At 45.9% G+C, this 21,924-nt stretch overlaps 1 protein-coding gene across 1 annotated transcript in view; it reads left to right on the top strand.

Moving 5' to 3' along the window:
• The window catches only part of trabd2b (TraB domain containing 2B), a 107,875-nt gene extending 86,303 nt beyond the window's left edge, over positions 1 to 21,572 (top strand). The window contains exons 5-7 of the mRNA XM_052457403.1: positions 18,217 to 18,313; positions 20,183 to 20,443; positions 20,635 to 21,572. Coding sequence (XP_052313363.1) covers positions 18,217 to 18,313; positions 20,183 to 20,443; positions 20,635 to 20,872 — 596 coding nt within the window. The 3' untranslated portion in view covers positions 20,873 to 21,572. The remainder of the gene's footprint in view (positions 1 to 18,216; positions 18,314 to 20,182; positions 20,444 to 20,634) is intronic.
• Positions 21,573 to 21,924: the final 352 nt, after the last annotated feature.

Below are 21,924 nucleotides of genomic sequence, written 5' to 3'. Positions count from 1 at the left end.
AGGGGGAGTAGGGGTTTTAGAGGGGGTAGGGGTTTAGTGGGGGAGTAGGGGGTTCAGTGGGGGAGTAGGGGGTTTAGTGGAGGAGTAGGGGTTCAGTGGGGGAGTAGGGGTTTAGTGGGGGAGTAGGGGGTTTAGTGGGGGAGTAGGGAGTTTAGTGGGGGAATAGGGAGTTTAGTGGGGGAGTAGGGGGTTTAGTTGGGGAGTAGGGGGTTGAGTGGGGGAGTAGGGGGTTTAGTGGGGGAGTAGGGGGTTTAGTGGGGGAGTATGGGGTTTAGTGGGGGAGTAGGGGGTTTAGTGGAGGAGTAGGGGTTCAGTGGAGGAGTAGGGGGTTTAGTTGGGGAGTAGGGGTGCTTTTGGGTTTGTAGGCACGGGACCATATAGAACATTTACTGCTTCAATATGTCCGATACGAACACTCATTTTCATTTTCCCATTTTGGGAATACTCTACACGACCCTGATGAAGAGCGGGTATGGGGTGGACTGGGAGGTGTAGACTCTGATGTAGAGCTGATATAGGGTGGACTAGGAGGTATAGACTCTGATGTAGGACTGGTGTAGGGTGGACAAGGAGGTATAGACTCTGATGTAGGGCTGGTATAGGGTGGACTAGGAGGTATAGACTCTGATGTAGGACTGGTGTAGGGTGGACAAGTAGGTATAGACTCTGATGTAGGGCTGGTATGGGGTGGACTAGGAGGTATAGACTGTGATGTATTGCTGGAATAGGGTGGACTATGAGGTATAGACTCTGATGTATTGCTGGAATAGGGTGGACTAGGAGGTATAGACTGTGATGTAGTACTGGTGTAGGGTGGACTGGGAGGTATAGACTCTGATGTATTGCTGGAATAGGGTGGACTAGGAGGTATAGACTGTGATGTAGTACTGGTGTAGGGTGGACTGGGAGGTATAGACTCTGATGTAGTACTGGTGTAGGGTGGACTGGGAGGTATAGACTCTGATGTATTGCTGGAATAGGGTGGACTAGGAGGTATAGACTGTGATGTAGTACTGGTGTAGGGTGGACTGGGAGGTATAGACTCTGATGTAGGGCTGGTATAGATAGGGTGGACTGGGAGGTATACACTCTGATGTATTGCTGGTGTAGGGTGGACTAGGAGGTATAGACTGTGATGTATTGCTGGAATAGGGTGGACTAGGAGGTATAGACTGTGATGTAGTACTGGTGTAGGGTGGACTGGGAGGTATAGACTCTGATGTAGGGCTGGTATAGGGTGGACTGGGAGGTATAGACTCTGATGTAGGGCTGGTATAGGGTGGACTGGGAGGTATAGACTCTGATGTAGGGCTGGTATAGGGTGGACTGGGAGATATAGACTCTGATGTATTGCTGGTGTAGGGTGGACTGGGAGGTATAGACTCTGATGTAGTACTGGTGTAGGGTGGACTGGGAGGTATAGACTCTGATGTAGTACTGGTGTAGGGTGGACTGGGAGGTATAGACTCTGATGTAGGGCTGGTATAGGGTGGACTGGGAGGTATAGACTCTGATGTATTGCTGGTGTAGGGTGGACTGGGAGGTATAGACTCTGATGTAGTACTGGTGTAGGGTGGACTGGGAGGTATAGACTCTGATGTAGGGCTGGTATAGGGTGGACTGGGAGATATAGACTCTGATGTATTGCTGGTGTAGGGTGGACTGGGAGGTATAGACTCTGATGTAGTACTGGTGTAGGGTGGACTGGGAGGTATAGACTCTGATGTAGTACTGGTGTAGGGTGGACTGGGAGGTATAGACTCTGATGTAGGGCTGGTATAGGGTGGACTGGGAGGTATAGACTCTGATGTATTGCTGGTGTAGGGTGGACTGGGAGGTATAGACTCTGATGTAGTACTGGTGTAGGGTGGACTGGGAGGTATAGACTCTGATGTAGTACTGGTGTAGGGTGGACTGGGAGGTATAGACTCTGATGTAGTACTGGTGTAGGGTGGACTGTGAGGTATAGACTCTGATGTAGTACTGGTGTAGGGTGGACTGGGAGGTATAGACTCTGATGTATTGCTGGTGTAGGGTGGACTGGGAGGTATAGGGTTGGTGTAGACGGTTTGGTGTATGGTGAATGGCCTGTGATGACCTCTCCTGGGTGCCTGAGAGGTGAACAGGAGAGTGCCAAGTCACCTGTGAGTGGGCCATCTGTCTGTCTGTTCATCTGCGTTCCTTCAGCTGAAAGGCCGGTATGTATGTATGTGTGTGTGCGTGTGTGCGTGTGTGCGTGTGTGCGTGTGTGCGTGTGTGTGTGTGTGTGAGGGCTGACAGGTAGTGTGAGCTGATGGGAAACGGCTGCAGCGCGGCCATAACCGGGTGATAACCCGGGGAGTAGATACACGTGAGCACCAGGCCGTGGAGACCTACGTTTCCTCTAGGTTTCTGCCTGAAGCAGCCCTCAGAGAAGCTGATATCAAAACATCCCACAGTCACCTTCTGACATCAACTTCTGCTACCACTTTACTTATGAAGTGTTCTATTGCCTGATAAACATGCGTAGCACATTATAGATGCATTCATAGAGCATAGTACTGGGGAGGCCTATGGGAACACAGACCGGGACTCTCTCTCTCTACCACCATCTGCCTGTCTATGTTTCATCTCTGTCTGTTTGTCTTCCTCTGTCGCTGTCTGTCTGTCTTGGCCCATCCATCCTGGGTCTTCTCTGGCACCCTCTCCATCTTCCCAGCTGCAGTCTCCTCAGAGTAGAGAAGAGCTGGAGGAGAACTAGTGTTTATAAGATCTCCTTCCTTCCATATGGCCGATAACTATTAACGGCCCCCGCTGCATTTACCTTGGATGCCGTTCTTCAGGAACCATGTCCAAACTACAGAAAGAAAACAAGAACAGGAGGAAAAGAGCGGACGCTCAGGTTAAGGCCTTCTAGAGTTACCTGTGTTGTTCCATGCTTTTTCCGGGGGTAATTAAACTATACAATGTGTGTATAATGTGGTTTGGGCAGGCCATTCATCTTGCCACAGCATCCGCCCCCCACACCCTCTCCCTCATGCCAAAATCTCCCCACAGTCCCAACGCTCTAGCAGCCCCATACACGGTGTGTGTCTGACTCTGGGTAATGACATATAGCATCTCTTATGGGCATTATTCATTTTCATACACAGCTTATTTCTGAAAAGAGTGGGGATCATTGAGTCATAACATAACAAGCAGAAAATAAATACTCTCTGACTCTCTCTGGTGCCCCCTGTTGGGGGGAACCTTTCTGGCATGAGAGTGGTGTTATAGTGAAGTGGGCATTGCTGCTCCACTTTATGCAATTCACTGTACATGCTGCTCTGCTAGGTACCAAGTAATCACACTATTAGTCAAAGGAAAGAATCACTGAGGCTATGGTACATCAACAGTATGTTAGGACAGACTGTCTTTTCGTACAGTCTGAACCTCCCCCTCTCTCTATATATCCAGTGCTTTGTTCTGTACTGTATGATCCAGGGTGTTACTGTTACTGCTATGTATTGTTACTGTTACTGTTTCTGTTACTGTAGTGTTACTGTTACTGTTAATGTAGTGTTACTGTAGTGTTACTGTTAATGTATTGTTACTGTGGTGTTACTGCAGTGTTACTGTTACTGTAGTGTTACTGTTACTGTTAATGTAGTGTTACTGTAGTGTTACTATTACTGGCACTGGAGTGTTACTATTACTGGTACTGTAGTGTTACTATTACTGTCACTGTAGTGTTACTATTACTGATACTGGAGTGTTACTGTTACTGGTACTATTACTGGTACTGGAGTGTTACTGTTACTGTCACTGTACGGTTACTATTACTGTTACAGTAGTGGTACTGTGGTGTTACTGTTGCTGTTACGGTTACTGGTACTGTTAATGTAGTGTTACTGTTACTGTTAATGTAGTGTTACTGTTACTGTTACTGTCACTGTTACTGTCACTGTAGTGTTACTGTTACTGTTACTGTTACTGTTACTTTCACTGTTACTGTCACTGGTACTGTACTGTTACTGTTTCTGTAGTGTTACTGTTACTGTAGTGTTACTGTTACTGTTAATGTAGTGTTACTGTTAATGTAGTGTTACTGTTAATGTAGTGTTACTGTTGCTTTTACTGTTACGGTTACTGTTACAATTGTGGTAGTTTTACTGTCACTCTAGTGTTACTGTTACTGTATTGTTACTGTAGTGTTACTGTAGTGTTACTGTCACTCTAGTGTTACTGGTACTTTAGTGTTACTGTAGTGTTACTGTCGCTGTCACTGTTACTGTGGTGTTACTGTAGTGTTACTGTCGCTGTCACTGTTACTGTGGTGTTACTGTAGTGTTACTGTCGCTGTCACTGTTACTGTAGTGTTACTGTTATTGTTGCTGTAGTATTACTGTAGTGTTACTGTTTCTGTAGTGTTACTGATACTGTTACTGTACTATTAATGTTGTGTTACTGTTACTGTTACTATAGTGTTATTGTTACAGTTAATGTAGGGTTGTGGTTACTGTTACTGTACTGTTACTGTTACTGTAGTGTTACTGTTACTGTACTGTTACTTATTCTGTAGTGTTACTGTAGTGTTACTTTCTCTGTAGCGTTACTGTTACTGTAGTATTACTGTAGTGTTACTGTAGTGTTGCTTTTACTGTTACTGTGGTGTTACTGTAGTGTTACTGTTACTGTTGCTGTAGTATTACTGTAGTGTTACTGTAGTGTTGCTGTCACTGTTACTGTGGTGTTACTGTAGTGTTACTGTCGCTGTCACTGTTACTGTGGTGTTACTGTAGTGTTACTGTCGCTGTCACTGTTACTGTAGTGTTACTGTTATTGTTGCTGTAGTATTACTGTAGTGTTACTGTTTCTGTAGTGTTTCTGTAGTGTTACTGATACTGTTACTGTACTATTAATGTTGTGTTACTGTTACTGTTACTATAGTGTTATTGTTACAGTTAATGTAGGGTTGCGGTTACTGTTACTGTACTGTTACTGTTACTGTAGTGTTACTGTTACTGTACTGTTACTTATTCTGTAGTGTTACTGTAGTGTTACTTTCTCTGTAGCGTTACTGTTACTGTAGTATTACTGTAGTGTTACTGTAGTGTTGCTTTTACTGTTACTGTGGTGTTACTGTAGTGTTACTGTTACTGTTGCTGTAGTATTACTGTAGTGTTACTGTAGTGTTGCTGTTACTGTTACTGTGGTGTTACTGTAGTGTTACTGTCGCTGTCACTGTTACTGTAGTGTTACTGTTACTGTTGCTGTAGTATTACTGTAGTGTTACTTTAGTGTTGCTGTTACTGTTACTGTGGTGTTACTGTAGTGTTACTGTCGCTGTCACTGTTTCTGTAGTGTTATTGTGACTGTTAATGTAATGTTGCTGTTACTGTACTGTTACTGTTACTGTTTCTGTAGTGTTACTTTTTCTGTAGTGTTACTGTAGTGGTACTCTACTGTTACTGTTAATATACTGTAGTGTTACTGTAGTGTTACTCTACTGTTACTGTTAATATACTGTAGTGTTACTTTCTCTGTAGTGTTACTGTTACTGTAGTTTTACTGTAGTATTAATGTGGTGTTACTGTAGTATTACTGTACTATTACTGTAGTGTTACTGCTACTTTTACTGTTACTGCACCGGTACTGTGCTGTTACTGTACTGTTACTGTTACTGTTACTGTTACTGTTACTGTTACTGTACTGTACTGTACTGTTACTATTACTGTAGTGTTACTGTAGTGTTACTGTAGTGTTACTGTTACTGTAACTGTAGTGTTACTGTCGCTGTTTCTGTAGTGTTTCTGTAGTGTTACTGTTACTGTTACTATAGTCGTATTGTTACTGTTAATGTAGTGTTGCTGTTACTTTTACTGTTACTGTAGTGTTACTGTTACTGTACTGTTACTGTTACTATAGTGGTATTGTTACTGTTAATGTAGTGTTGTTGTTACTGTTACTGTACTGTTACTGTTACTGTGCTGTTACTGTACTGTTACTGTTACTGTTACTGTACTGTTACTGTTACTGTACTGTTACTGTTACTGTTACTGTTACCTTTTCTGCCGTGTTACTGTTACTGTAGTGTTACTGTTACTGTGGTGTTACTGTTACTGTAGTATTACTGTTATTGTTATTGTTACTGTTACTGTGGTGTTACTGTACTGTTACTGTTACTTTTTCTGCCGTGTTACTGTAGTATTACTGTTATTGTTACTGTTACTGCAGTGTTACTGTCACTGGTACTGTACTGTTACTGTACTGTAACTGTTGCTGTTACTGTACTGTAACTGTTACTGTCGCTGTTACTGTACTGTAACTGTTACTGTTACTGTAGTGTTACTGACGCTGTTACTGTACTGTAGTGTTACTGTTACTGTTACTGTAGTGTTACTGTAACTGTTACTGTTACTGTAGTGTTACTGTTACTGTAGTGTTACTGTACTGTAACTGTTACTGCAGTGGTACTGTTACTGTTACTGTTACTATAGTGTTACTGTTACTGTTACTCTAGTGTTACTGTTACTAGTACTTTAGTGTTGCTGTAGTTTTACTGCTGCTGTTACTGTTACTGTTAATGGTACTGTAGTATTACTATTACTGTTACTGTTACTGTAGTATTACTGTTGTCATTACTGTTGCTGTTACGATACTGTTACTGTACTGTTACTTTTACTGTAGTGTTACTGTACTGTTATTGTTACTGTATTATTACTGTAGTGTTACCGCTACTTGTACTGTCACTGCACCGGTACTGTTCTGTTCCTGTTACTGTAGTGTTACTGTAGTATTACTGTAGTGTTACTGTTACTGTTACTGTTACTGATACTGTTACTGTAGTATTACTGTAGTGTTACTGTTACTGTTACTGTAGTATTACTGTAGTGTTACTGTTAATGTTACTGTTACTGTTACTGTTACTGTTACTGTCAGTGTAGTCTTACTGTTACTGTTACTATCGTGTTACTGTTACTGCTACTGTTAATGTAGTGTTACTGTTACTGTAGTGTTACTGCTACTTTTACTGTTACTGTTACTGTTACTGTTATTGTTACTGTTACCGTTACTGTTGCTGTTACTGTTACTGTTACTGTACTGTTACTGTAGTGTTACTTTTTCTGTAGTGTTACTGTACTGTTACTGTTACGGTTACTGTAGTCTTACTGTTACTGTTACTGTTACTATCGTGTTACTGTTACTGTTACTTTTACTGTAGTGTTAGTGTTAGTGTTACTGTTACTGTGCTGTTACTGTTGCTGTTACTGTTACTGTACTGTTACTATTACTGTGGTGTTACTGTTAATATTACTGTGGTGTTACTGTTACTGTGGTGTGACTTGTACTTTTATTGTTGCTGTTGCTGTAACTGTTACAGTTACTGTTACTGTTACTGTAGTATTACTGTGATTGTTACTGTTACTGTACTGTTACTGTACTGTAACTGTTACTGTTACTGTAGTGTTATTGTAACTGTTACTGTTACTGTCACTGTTACTGTTACTGTTACTGTAGTGTCACTGCTACTTTTACTGTTATTGTTACTGTGACTGTAGTGTTACTGTTACTGTTAATGTAGTGTTACTGTTACTGTAGTGTTACTGTAGTGGTACTGTTACTGTGGTGTTACTGTGGTGTTACTGTTACTGTTACTGCAGTGTTACTTTTTCTGTAGTGTTACTGTTACTGTACTGTTACTGTTACTGTAGTGTTACTGTAGTGTTACTGTTACTGTCGCTGTCACTGTTACTGTAGTGTTACTGTTACTGTTACTGTAATGTTACTGTTACTGTAGTGTTACTGTTACTGTAGTGTTACTGTAGTGTTACTGTTACTGTCGCTGTCACTGTTACTGTAGTGTTACTGTTACTGTAGTGTTACTATTACTGTAACTGTTACTGTTACTGGTACTGTAGTGTTACTGTAGTGTTACTGTCGCTGTTACTGTTGCTGTAGTGTTACTGTTCCTGTTACTGTAGTGTTACTGTTACTGTTACTCTAGTATTACTGTTATTGTTACTGTTACTGTACTGTTACTGTACTGTAACTGTTACAAGTACGTTAGTGTTGCTGTAGTGTTACTGCTACTGTTACTGTTACTGTTACTGTTACTGTTAATGGTACTGTAGTATTACTGTTACTGTTACTATACTGTTACTGTACTGTTACGGTTACTGTTACTGTAGTATTACTGTACTGTTACGGTTGCTGTTACTGTAGTATTACCGTAGTGTTACCGCTACTTGTACTGTTACTGCACCGTCACTGTGCTGTTACTGTTACTGTAGTGTTACTGTAGTATTACTGTAGTGTTACTGTTACTGTTACTGTTACTGATACTGTTACTGTAGTATTACTGTAGTGTTATTGTTACTGTTACTTTTATTGTTATTGTAGTGTTACTGTTACTGTAATGCTTATGTTTCTCTACTCTTACTGTAATGTTATGTACTCTAAGGACTGTTTCAGTTTGGCATACTATACTGGTGATCTGGCCAAGAGAATGATGTTCACTTTTCCATGACACAGCACCAGGTGATAGAGGTTATGAGCATACTCACACACACACACACACACACACACACACACACACACACACACACACACACACACACACACACACACACACACACACACACACACACACACACACACACACACACACACACACACACACACACACACACACACACACACACACCCTGAACCTAACCCTAGCTCCTAACCCTAAACCTAAAACTAACCCTAGCTCCTAACCCTAAACCTAACCCTAGCTCCCAACCCTAAAACTAACCCTAGCTCCTAACCCTAAAACTAACCCTAGCTCCTAACCCTAACCCTAAACGTAAAACTAACCCTAGCTCCTTAACCCTAACCCTAAACGTAAAACTAGCTCCTAACCCTAAACCTAAACCTTACCCTAGCTCCTAAACCTAAACCTAACCCTAGCTCCTAACCCTAACACTAACACTCATTCTAACCTTAACCCTAAACCCCCTAGAAATAGCATTTGATCTTGTGGGGACCAACAAAATGTCTGCATTTGGTCAAATGTTTTGTTTGTTTACTTTATTTTGCGGGGATTTCTGGTCCACAAATATATAGTTAAACACACACACACACACACACACACACACACACACACACACACACACACACACACACACACACACACACACACACACACACACACACACACACACACACACACACACACACACACACACACACACACACACACACCTTCTCTATATAACACAGCAATATGCACATCCATGTAGGAGGAGGAACTGGTGTGACAGTGTTTTGGAGTCAGAGAGCAGTGTTTCAGCAGGTTTCCATTTGCTAGTTCCTTGATGCTGCCTTCATTCCCTTATTGAAAACATCCCCTGGAATGTCCTGCAGCAGCCATAGCCCAGCCACCACTTCACTGACACACACAGTGAAGGAGAGAAAGTGTGTGTGTGTGTGTGTGTGTGTGTGTGTGTGTGTGTGTGTGTGTGTGTGTGTGTGTGTGTGTGTGTGTGTGTGTGTGTGTGTGTGTGTGTGTGTGTGTGTGTGTGTGTGTGAGAGGGGGGGGTGGAGGCGAGTGAGTTTTATGGCCTGGAGAGTTGTTAATTAATGTATACAGTAATACAATACATACTAATATTTGTATTTTAGACTGTCTGTTATACAGGTTTGTGACTTCGTGTGTGCACTGTGCATGTGTGTGTGTCTATGTACATGTGTGTAATAGGTTATTGTTCAGTTTTGGACAGATGTGTGTTGCAGTTGCATGTGAAGTGGTGGGTTAAAGCCATAGTTGTATTCTTGCACTCTAGATATTGCCTGCTTTGTCACAATGCCTCCCCCTCTCTCTTTCTTCTCCCCTCTCTCTCTTCTTCCATCTGTCTCTGTCTGCTTTCCTGTCTGCCTCCATCCCCCTTTATCACACGGACTCTATCTCTCTCCTCCATAACTCCATCTGCTCTGTCTCACTCTGTCTTTCCTTGTCTTCCCTCCTCCCAGTAGGAATGTTTTATGGAGCGAGAGAGGAGGAGACACCAGGGAAAGACGACTAGTGGTCTCCCCCGGATAGTTTAGTATTGTATTTGTACAGGTGTGGCATGGTGTGTGTTACTGTATCGGTGTGGGTGTGCATCATTTAACAGTGGTGCCTCTGTCTTAGTGCCCACCCTGTTGGGCTGATGTGTCCCTCTCTGCCTCCCCCTGCGTGAGACTGACGATGCACAGGCCCCGTCTCCCGTCGCTGAGCTGGGACTGTGGTGGGGAGACAGCCTTTTTTGGCTCTCATACATCTTTAACTCACACGTACACACACACACACACACACACACACACACACACACACACACACACACACACACACACACACACACACACACACACACACACACACACACACACACACACACACACACACACACACACACACACACACACACACACATATACACACACACACACACACTCATACACACACACTCTCATACACACATACACACACACACACACACACACACACACAGTAGACAGGCAGATACACACACACACACACACACACGTACACACGTACACACACACACACACACACACACACACACACACACACACACACACACACACACACACACACACACACACACACACACACACACACACACACACACACACACACACACACACACACACACACATATACACACACACACACTCATACACACACTCTCATACACACATACACACACACACACACACACACACACACACACACACAGGTATCCTCTCTCACCCTCTCTCTGTCAGGCCTGTATCCTCTCTCAGTCCCTCTCTCTGTCAGGCCTGTATCCTCTCTCAGTCCCTCTCTCTGTCAGGCCTGTATCCTCTCTCAGTCCCTCTCTCTGTCAGGCCTGTAGCCTCTCTCAGCCCCTCTCTCTGGCAGGCCTGTGTCCTCTCTCAGCCCCTCTCTCTGTCCGGCCCCTAATCTCTGTCCTTCTCTCTGTCACGCCTGTAGCCTCAGTCCCTCTCTCTTTCAGGCCTGTATCCTCTCTCAGTCCCTCTCTCTGTCAGGCCTGTATCCTCTCTCTGTCCTTCTCTCTGTCAGGCCTGTATCCTCTCTCAGTCCTCTCTGTCAGGCCTGTATCCTCTCTCAGTCCCTCTCTCTGTCAGGCCTGTATCCTCTCTCAGTCCCTCTCTCTGTCAGGTCTGTATCCTCTCTCAGTCCTTCTCTCTGTCAGGCCTGTATCCTCTCTCAGTCCTCTCTGTCAGGCCTGTATCCTCTCTCAGTCCCTCTCTCTGGCAGGCCTGTATCCTCTCTCAGTCCCTCTCTCTGGCAGGTCTGTATCCTCTCTCAGTCCCTCTCACTGTCAGGCCTGTATCCTCGCTCAATCCCTCTCTCTGTCAGGCCTGTAGCCTCTCTCAGCCCCTCTCTCTGGCAGGCCTGTGTCCTCTCTCAGCCCCTCTCTCTGTCAGGCCCCTAATCTCTGTCCTTCTCTCTTTCAGGCCTGTAGCCTCAGTCCCTCTCTCTGTCAGGCCTGTATCCTCTCTCAGTCCCTCTTTCTGTCAGGCCTGTATCCTCTCTCAGTCCCTCTCTCCGTCAGGCCTGTATCCTCTCTCAGCCCCTCTCTCTGTCAGGCCTGTATCCTCTCTCAGTCCCTCTCTCTGTCAGGCCTGTATCCTCTCTCAGCCCCTCTCTCTCTCAGGTCTGTATCCTCTCTCAGTCTCTCTCTCTGTCAGGCCTGTATCCTCTCTCAGTCCCTCTCTCTGTCAGGCCTGTATCCTCTCTCAGTCTCTCTCTCTGTCAGGCCTGTATCCTCTCTCAGTCCCTCTCTCTGTCAGGTCTGTATCCTCTCTCAGTCTCTCTCTCTGTCAGGTCTGTATCCTCTCTCAGTCTCTCTCTCTGTCAGGCCTGTATCCTCTCTCAGTCCCTCTCTTTGTCAGGCCTGTATCCTCTCTCAGCCCCTCTCTCTGTCAGGTCTGTATCCTCTCTCAGTCTCTCTCTCTGTCAGGCCTGTATCCTCTCTCAGCCCCTCTCTCTGTCAGGTCTGTATCCTCTCTCAGTCCCTCTCTCTGCCAGGCCTGTATCCTCTCTCAGTCCCTCTCTCTGTCAGGCCTGTATCCTCTCTCAGCCCCTCTCTCTGTCAGGTCTGTATCCTCTCTCAGTCTCTCTCTCTGTCAGGCCTGTATCCTCTCTCAGCCCCTCTCTCTGCCAGGTCTGTATCCTCTCTCAGTCTCTCTCTCTGTCAGGCCTGTATCCTCTCTCAGCCCCTCTCTCTGTCAGGTCTGTATCCTCTCTCAGTCTCTCTCTCTGTCAGGCCTGTATCCTCTCTCAGTCTCTCTCTCTGTCAGGCCTGTATCCTCTCTCAGTCCCTCTCTCTGTCAGGCCTGTATCCTCTCTCAGTCTCTCTCTCTGTCAGGCCTGTATCCTCTCTCAGCCCCTCTCTCTGTCAGGTCTGTATCCTCTCTCAGTCTCTCTCTCTGTCAGGCCTGTATCCTCTCTCAGCCCCTCTCTCTGTCAGGTCTGTATCCTCTCTCAGTCTCTCTCTCTGTCAGGCCTGTATCCTCTCTCAGCCCCTCTCTCTGTCAGGCCTGTATCCTCTCTCAGTCCCTCTCTCTGTCAGGCCTGTATCCTCTCTCAGCCCCTCTCTCTGTCAGGTCTGTATCCTCTCTCAGTCTCTCTCTCTGTCAGGCCTGTATCCTCTCTCAGTCCTTCTCTCTATCAGGCCTGTATCCTCTCTCAGTCCCTCTCTGTCAGGCCTGTAGCCTCTCTCAGCCCCTCTCTCTGTCAGGCCTGTATCCTCTCTCAGCCCCTCTCTGTATCCTCTCTCAGTCTCTCTCTGTCAGGCCTGTATCCTCTCTCAGTCCTTCTCTCTATCAGGCCTGTATCCTCTCTCAGTCCCTCTCTCTGTCAGGTCTGTATCCTCTCTCAGCCCCTCTCTCTGTATCCTCTCTCAGTCTCTCTCTCTGTCAGGCCTGTATCCTCTCTCAGTCCTTCTCTCTATCAGGCCTGTATCCTCTCTCAGTCCCTCTCTCTGTCAGGTCTGTATCCTCTCTCAGTCTCTCTCTCTGTCAGGCCTGTATCCTCTCTCAGTCCTTCTCTCTATCAGGCCTGTATCCTCTCTCAGTCCTTCTCTCTGTCAGGCCTGTATCCTCTCTCAGTCCCTCTCTCTGTAAGGCCTGTAGCCTCTGTCCCTCTCTCTGGCAGGCCTGTAGCCTCTCTCAGTCTCTCTCTCTGTCCCTCTCAGGCCCTGACGTGTTAGCTTAGCATTAGCCTGTGTGCTGGTGTTGATCCCAGGCAGCTCTAATTAGGTAGGGCTCTGTAGGGCTCATTAGTCTGCTTGTAGATTACATGCTTCATTAGCCTCTGGAACAACATTCAGCACTAATGGCTGCTACGCCACATTGCACTGACACTTGTACACTCACTCCATCTCCATAACTCTCCTCTAGCTAATACAAACACACACATTCTCTTTGTCACACACACCGGCACACATTGCATGTATTGCACGGACATACAAATGCACGCAGACACACAATGTCGATTACACTTGCAATTTTTCTAAAGTCTGTCATTAATTACTATGTATCAGCTGATCTGAGACCTACAAATGTATCTAACATGTAGCAGAGGGACTTGTTGTAATAAAGAGGGGATGAGGGGGTGAAGGGTGGAGGAGAGGAAATGACATGATGAAAGTTGGAGCAGGAATGAGATGAGAGCGATAAAGAGAGCTTTGAGTCGGGGTCTATGAGGGTGCCATGGCTTCCATCACATTCATGCACTGCATAGCTACCGTCAGCATGTGTGTGTGTCTGCCTGTCTGTGTGTCTGTGTGTAAGAAAGGAGCCTTTCTCCAGACGCCTGCCAGCTGCCCTCCCCCTCCCGTCCTGTCCTAGCAGAGAAGGAGTTAAGACCTCAGCTGTCAGCAACAAAAACAAACTGAGGGGGCAATTTTCACTAAATGTTTTAACCCCACCACAGGCCCAGCCCAGCAAATCCCTGTCTCCCCCTCCTCCCGATCTTTTCTCTTGCCTTTACCTCCCTCTTTCATCTCTCTTCTTCCGCAGTCTCTCTCGCTCCTTCCCTCCTCCCTCCCTCTCTGTGTCTCTGTCTGCCAGGGGAGGTTCACACACAGCAGTGTGGCAGCAGAGACTGGAGCCTGTGGGGTCTGGCAGACAGAATGAGAGCATACAGACAGTCTAAATATGTAATGCCAGCAGGAATCACTTTAAATGTTCCTACAGAAAATCACTGGCCCCTACAGTGGTCCTGACATAGTCCATGTGGTGCAGAACCACGGATGCCATGGTCAGGCTGTGTGTCTCTGAGTATGCAGTGTAAAAGGGGTTGACCTACAGGGGGTAAATAAGTATAAATGCTTTTTCTGTCTTGATGCATTAGGGGACCTGGACCGAGACATGTCCGTACGCATTCATTCCATGTTATACATATAAAAATGGCCAATGGTGACCAGAACTGGGACACGGCTGTTCCCGGTCATCGGTCATCACACCCCACCGGTGGAAGCACTTATTGGGCTGCATGCATAGGAAATGAAATCATTATGAAAGGGAGGAGGGGAGGAGAAAGGGTTGAGGAGGGGAAACACTCCTGATTCCCATTAATCCCACTACTAAAACAGAGCCTGAGAGCTTCAGGGTGGAATTCCCTGATTCCTTCCTTTAGATTTACACGTCAAGCGAGAGCTGCTCTGTTCACCACCATGGTTCAGCTAGTTCAGATGCAATACGGATAGAATTTCTCTCCCCCGGTTTGTTGACTGGAAGGCTGGGAGGTGATTTATAGATGAGCTGGTACTGTAGAAGTATACATGTACACCCAGGGTTACAGTGCAGGGATGCTGGAGTTATTAAAGCTTTGTTACATGAATCATTCTCACATTGTGGAAGGGGCTGATAGTGCTCTGGCAGTGAGTCAGACAGGGACTTCCCCGAGCAATTATACAGAGGCAGGTACACACTCACACGCATGCACGTGCCCACACACAAGATGACATGCATACACACGCATACCCACCGATACACACACACACTGGCACGTTGTTAACACATACATCAGATAGCACTCATATTTCCAATTAGGGTAGAGGAATGCATCCTTATTTTCCTTGGCCAACTTTTTTACTTTTTTCAACTTTGTTTCCATTCCATCACCATCCCTTTGTCTCTCTCCTCATCCCTCTCTTCTCTTGTCCTCTCCCTTTTCCCCCGGTCTGTTGTTCCACAGCCCGTGAAGCAACAGCTTGTGTTTGTTTGCAGCATAGTAACAGTGAACAGCATGCGTTCTGTGTGTTCTGTGTGTGGAGGTCTACGCCGTCATCCCCCTCCTCCACCTCAGGTGTCCACCAGCCAGCCTGCCTGCCTGCCCATTGCTCCGAGAGCATGGATCCCTCTCTCCTTCTTACGCTGGCACAGCCTCCCTCTCCCACTGGCCTGTCCCTATCCACATCACTCTCTACAGTAGAGGGATTATCCCTATGTCCACTCACCATTCAGCGTCGCTTGACTATATTGACAGGGTGCAGGGATGGGTATAGGGAGGAGTGGAGCAAGGCGAGGACAGGCTGAAGGAGGAATGGGGTGCTGACACGGCTGGAGTCAGGCCCACAAAGCCCTCAGCCCTCAGCCAGACACACGCCACTATAGAGGAGAGAGGGATGGGGAGAGAAAGAGGCTGAATATGTGGCTATTGAATGTGTGTGTTTGTGTGTGTTGCAGGTGTGCTTGAATGTTTGTTTGTGTGTGTGGGTTTTTACATATGAAATCTGGAACCCTGGTTCGGTTTCCTGGAGCATTTTTTACATTTGATTCCACAAAATACGTTTTTCTTTTACAAGACCTGTAAATAACTGTTTCAGGGTATGATTTGAGAGATGCACATTCTACATAACGTTAACAAGCTAGCTACTTTACAACGCGACTCGCGCTGCCGCGTCACACTACCTGGTACTCTGGATTCTGGAACCGTTACTCACACAGGTCCAGGATTCATTTCAGCCTGGGATCGTTTGCGTTTCACACAGCTCCAGGATCATACAGGGGATACGTGAAAGCACCCTGACAAATCAGAGAGAAGAATGCAAGATATCAGAAATGTATTTTCTAGCTCCTCTAATGGTCTCTAGAGTCAGAAACATTCCCTCTGAGAGATACAGACCAGACAGGGAGGAGGGTACACTTGGCCCCCTGTAGCAGGTGTGTGTTGCTGGCTACAGTTCTTAACTCTGTGGCTGTCTGGTGGCCAGGAAGAGAGATGAACACACACACACACACACACACACACACACACACACACACACACACACACTTCTAATTCATCCCACACATACCCCGGACCAGACGAAATGACTTCCTCTGCCTGTGGTAACCGTACGCCTCAGTAAGAACTCTGTTCAGACTGTTTATGTATGACATCAAACAGAGACTAAATAAACAAGACACATCAGACAGATTGACCTCACAGGAGGAATACATGGGGCTTTTTTTCACTGAGCACTAAAGGGCTTCATAGCTGAAATTAATCAAATATCTGCTTTACACAGACACGGGGGTCATTGAAGCTGTCTGCGTCCATTCTGGGAGCAGCCTTCAGCTGTGGAGGGGACAGGAGAGGACAGGAGAGAGGAGGAGAGGAGTAGAAAGGCAGAGTGGAGGGGGGTAGGAGTAGTGGTGGCTATTCAGCAGCCCGATGATCTGGGTGTAGAAGTTATTGGCCAGTCTGTTAGTTTTAGCCATGATGCTCCTGTCCTGCCCGCGTCTGACTGATGGAAGTGGGGAGAACAGGCTGTGGCTCGGGTGGCTGAGGTCCCTGATGATCTTCTTGGCCTTCCTGCGACACCCCCACCCCCCACCCACCTCCCACCTCCCTCCTCTCTCTCCTCTGGAGGGGCCTGTTGTGGGGGAGGGAGAGTGCTGTAATCTGGCCGTCTGATCTGGCCGACACTCTGCGGTAGCCTCTCCTCTCTCATCATGCCAATCCCAACGCAGCCTTTGAACTCCGCCGCCAAGAAAGTCTAGTACCGCTTTTTTCTCCCTCAGGAATGATCAGAAAAATCATAATAATAAAATAGAGGGTCTGAAAAAAGCTGGCGAGCTTGGGAGCTTGAAGATTGTCAGCATGCTGTTAATAAGCTGGAGGAGCGTGCGGAGGGGGTGATGTCAGAGAGCATTAGGCCTTATTGCTGGGTTGAGTGACACCTGGGATTATCATCTGTAGAGAGGAATAAAACAGCTTTCATCAGAGTGGGGCTGGGGCATGTCTATTTGATGTCAGAGTGAAGGAATCACACACACACACACACACACAGGGGGTTTGGGGAAGGAGGCCAGGAGCAGAGTGCACTACAATATGGGGTCATTAGGAACAAGTGTAGTGAATGATCAAGGGCCAGTATGTGTTAGGAACTAAGGATGGTCTCCCTGCCACCATAACAGGCTCACTGCCACCCTGTCTCTTCAGACCTCTGATTCAGACTAGAGACTATCATGTCTCTTCAGACCTCTGATTCAGACTAGAGACTATCATGTCTCTTCAGACCTCTGATTCAGACTAGAGACTATCATGTCTCTTCACTCCTCTGATTCAGACTAGAGACTATCATGTCTCTTCAGACCTCTGATTCTGACTAGAGACTATCATGTCTCTTCAGACCTCTGATTCAGACTAGAGACTATCGTGTCTCTTCAGACCTCTGTTTCAGACTAGAGACTATCATGTCTCTTCAGACCTCTGATTCAGACTAGAGACTATCATGTCTCTTCAGACCTCTGATTCAGACTAGAGACTATCATGTCTCTTCAGACCTCTGATTCAGACTAGAGACTATCATGTCTCTTCACTCCTCTGATTCAGACTAGAGACTATCATGTCTCTTCAGACCTCTGATTCAGACTAGAGACTATCATGTCTCTTCAGACCTCTGATTCAGACTAGAGACTATCATGTCTCTTCACACCTCTGATTCAGACTAGAGACTATCATGTCTCTTCAGACCTCTGATTCAGACTAGAGACTATCATGTCTCTTCACACCTCTGATTCAGACTAGAGACTATCATGTCTCTTCAGACCTCTGATTCAGACTAGAGACTATCATGTCTCTTCACACCTCTGATTCAGACTAGAGACTATCATGTAACCATCTGTCATCATTACTAAAGAGAAGAGATTGGGAAAAACTCTGGGCCCTATCTGAGATGTGAACTGATCTGTTGTGTTTCCTGTTAGGTCACTTCCTGGGGAACCACAGTGTGTTGGACATCCTGAGACAGGAGGGCTATGAAGTGGTGCACACACCATCACACTACCAGGAACCAATCCCAGAGTGAGTACAGAGACACACCCCGCCCACGCAGCAGGGCTACAACCCAAATACATACACACACACAGACTACAGTATTGTTTACACACTAACACAAACACACACATTGATACATGTGTGTATGGCCATTGAGCATGAATTCATATGAGCCCTCTCTCACAAACACAGTCACAAGTTACCCCATAACTTTACAATCCCACATCAACTAGAGCAGAAACACATGACATGTACTAATTGACCCCCACAGATGTGCTAAATGTAGAAACATGTTTTAGTACATGTGGTACACCATTACAACCAGAGCTCAGCTAAGTAGGAATCCTTTGATTCCCCCAACCCTCACTCCCTCACCCCGCCAGCTGTGAGAGGTGGGCCAGCCCGCTCCTTGCTACCCCTTGGCATGGCTACCTCATAGAAAGGCCTCAACCATTTGCCTCTTGGAGATGGGTGCTGCATCTCCTCACGCAAACCAGCCCCCAGTCTCCTGTGAACTCTCCCACCCCGAACAGGCAGGCAGCAGCAGGAGGATTTGGGGGGGGTTGATCCAAGGGCCGAGCAGGTTGGGCCCATTAAAATAGCAGCGCTAATGGTTACATGACTCGCATGAACTGGGTGAAAATGGAAAAATTAGGAACAATAAGGGAAATGGCATAAAACAGAGCTACATTAAAACCTCCCATCCAGCCACTGCTTTTACAAACTCACTTCCCCACTGCAAATTCCAGCTGTAACCAACCCGTTCCTTCCTGGCTCATACACGGAGCAAGTCCCAGCCGAGCTGAAGGACACAGCAGTTCTGTTTCAAAAACTGACAAGTGGACTGACTGTGGTCGAAACACAAAAACACAAAACCCCTCAAAGCATGTTGTGCTCTCTGATATGAGGTGACACAACAACACAATACATCGGGAAGCTTGTCGGGTGTTTATCAAGTGTAAACCTCTAAACTGAGCCTCTGAACCCAGAGGCATCACGTGTTCTCTGCTCAATAGAGATATTATGACAGAAGGAAAAAGTGACTCAGTGTAGAGTGGCTATATAGCAGCCAGCCACTGTAGTCAGTGTAACACTGGCAAACACAGAACTGAGCACTGTGTTGTCTGGACTTGGCGCCTTATTATGATGTCAAACCTCCAGGGTGTTAACTGATGGGAAAGCAATATGACCTTTCATATACATAGTAGGAAGAAGTTTCCCCTAGAAGTTGAGGTATATGGGGTTTGGGGTTTTCTGATCCTATATCTGTGCCTACAGGCAACGACCGGTAACCAGATAGGGAAAGACAGATAAGGAATGAACTCCTTGTGGATTAGTGTTGGGCCGTGTTTCAATACTTTTGAAATCTATTCTAACTTCCTCCTTTCCTGCTCGCACATGATTGTGTTGATCAAAGCAATGTAATAGAACCCTTACTTTCACCTATCCAACCGTTACATTAGAGACTACTTCAATGAAACGAATATGGTAAGGAGGAATTTCTAAGGTATTGAGTTGTCAGGGTGGTTGGGGCAGATGTCAGTCAGACAGGTCTCCACATGGGTTACAGCTTCCTCCCTTGTGGCTCGTTTAGACACTTAGTCAACTTTTTACAAGCACAGAGGGCATTGTGTCCCTGTTTGAAGTTCAAAGCCCTTTGGACCATATAGATAGACTAGAGAGCACCGTGATGGTCAGGACACCTTAAACCACACACCATAACACATTCACACACAGCATACAAGGAGAACCGCCCTAAAGTATCTGACATAATATGTTTAAACTGCTCACCAACATTGTTCTGTTATCTTTAATCTATTCTAGTGATAAGGGAACATACAGCTAGGTCTATACCATAGTGCTATGATATTTAATAAGCATATCTCTGTTCCTCAGAGAACCAACAGAGAACCCCAGCGATGGGGGCTCCGATGCAGGTAAAACCTCTCCCTATGACTGGGTGACCAGCCCCTCAGACCTGGATGTTAGCCTGGATGGTTTGGAGGAGCTGGAGGATGAGGAGCTACCCCACATGCTGCTGCCAGACAGCCTGAGCCAGCTAGAGGAGTTTGGGAGACATAAGCGCCCCCGGAAGGCCCACCGCAACCATGGCCGCCCACGCCTCTTCAGTGACCTGTGGGTCCGCATCGGTGACGGGTGAGAGAAGAAGAGAACAAATACACACACTGTCTCTAGGTCTTTATTGAACCCATTCAATGACAATAGAAAATAGCATAACATGAAGGGAAGCAGACAGTGCAACTGGACACTCACACAGCAAGAGACCATAACAAGCTATACCACAGTATTCCTGTTAACCTGACTGATCTTGTTCTCCTACCCTCCAGCACCACAACTCCTCAGCCTAATGTGAGGATAACCAATGGCTATGTGACAGTGGAGCCTCTACTCACCCACCAGGAGCAGAGGAGGAGGACAGGCCTCTACCCTCCAGTGGAACCCCCCAGCCAGTCCTCACCCTCAGCACTGCCCAGCCCCAGCTCAGCCCAGTACACCATCGGCACCACCCACGCCCTCACCTGCCTACTAACGTTACTCACCTCGCACCTGCTGTTCACCTCCTGACCACATGGCGGAGCTCTCTCCACAGACAAAAACTCATGCTGTCTATACCTGAGCACCGTTATGTGCCAAGAACCCTAGAACATACAAATATCTACATATAAAGATTATGCAAATGGGAACTGGAGGTGGAAATGAACTGCTATGGGCATGGAACATACACAGAACATAGAACATGTAGACGTGGATATGAGGGTAGAGGACAACAGACAGACACACCAAGGACTTCTGAGACAGAGCTGTCCGTCTTCAGGCTTCTGTGAAGGGAACAGGATCAGTCTGTGAAAGGTTATTTAAACTCACAATGTGTGGAATAACTTTCACCCAAGACAAATAGATAAACGGTCTCTATCAGAGAACTAATGGAAGATACTGTATATACGACATCCATATTATGAAGTTGTCAGTAGAGGCCAAGTCTTAAAATCACAAGAAAGCAATAGGATAAATAATCATAATAAATGTTATTATTATGAATAATATTGATATTAATGATGAGAATAGGCATACTAATCACTATAATAACAGCTATAACTCTGTAATAAGGTCTGATATCTTAAAGACATAGGATGTGGAGCACACATTGGACGTTTTTGTAAATTGTGCATTTTGTTCATAAAGAAATATTGTATATTTATTATTTCTCGAAGAGTATATTTTCATGCATTTGATGATTCCTGGAACAATAAACTTTTGGAAATTCCCTCAAGTTTCTTGGAGTTCCTATTTCTCTAGGCCTGCATGTCAATACTAATGCCAGTTAGTATTCCATTCCAAGCACGGTGCGCTAATGTAAAGGTGAATTTAGACCTACAGAAAACTTAGAGGGGAATTCTCCAAGAATTAAATTCACTGCCCTCTACAGGATCCAATTGGAATGCAGGGATTGTCATCAAATTACACGGCATGGTTCCACTTTCACCACCAGGTGGCAACAGCGGCTTTAACAAAAAACAACAATCATAAAACGCTCAAACTCCAATATGAAGCCAATTAAGACTCCATGGTCATGGACACTTCTGCTACTCCCACCACTTTCAGCAACGCTCTTGTTA

The sequence above is a fragment of the Oncorhynchus keta genome, chromosome 1 (genome assembly GCF_023373465.1).
Source record: "Oncorhynchus keta strain PuntledgeMale-10-30-2019 chromosome 1, Oket_V2, whole genome shotgun sequence".
Classification (NCBI taxonomy): Eukaryota; Metazoa; Chordata; class Actinopteri; order Salmoniformes; family Salmonidae; genus Oncorhynchus; species Oncorhynchus keta.
This window is presented reverse-complemented; position numbering and strand designations above follow the sequence as displayed.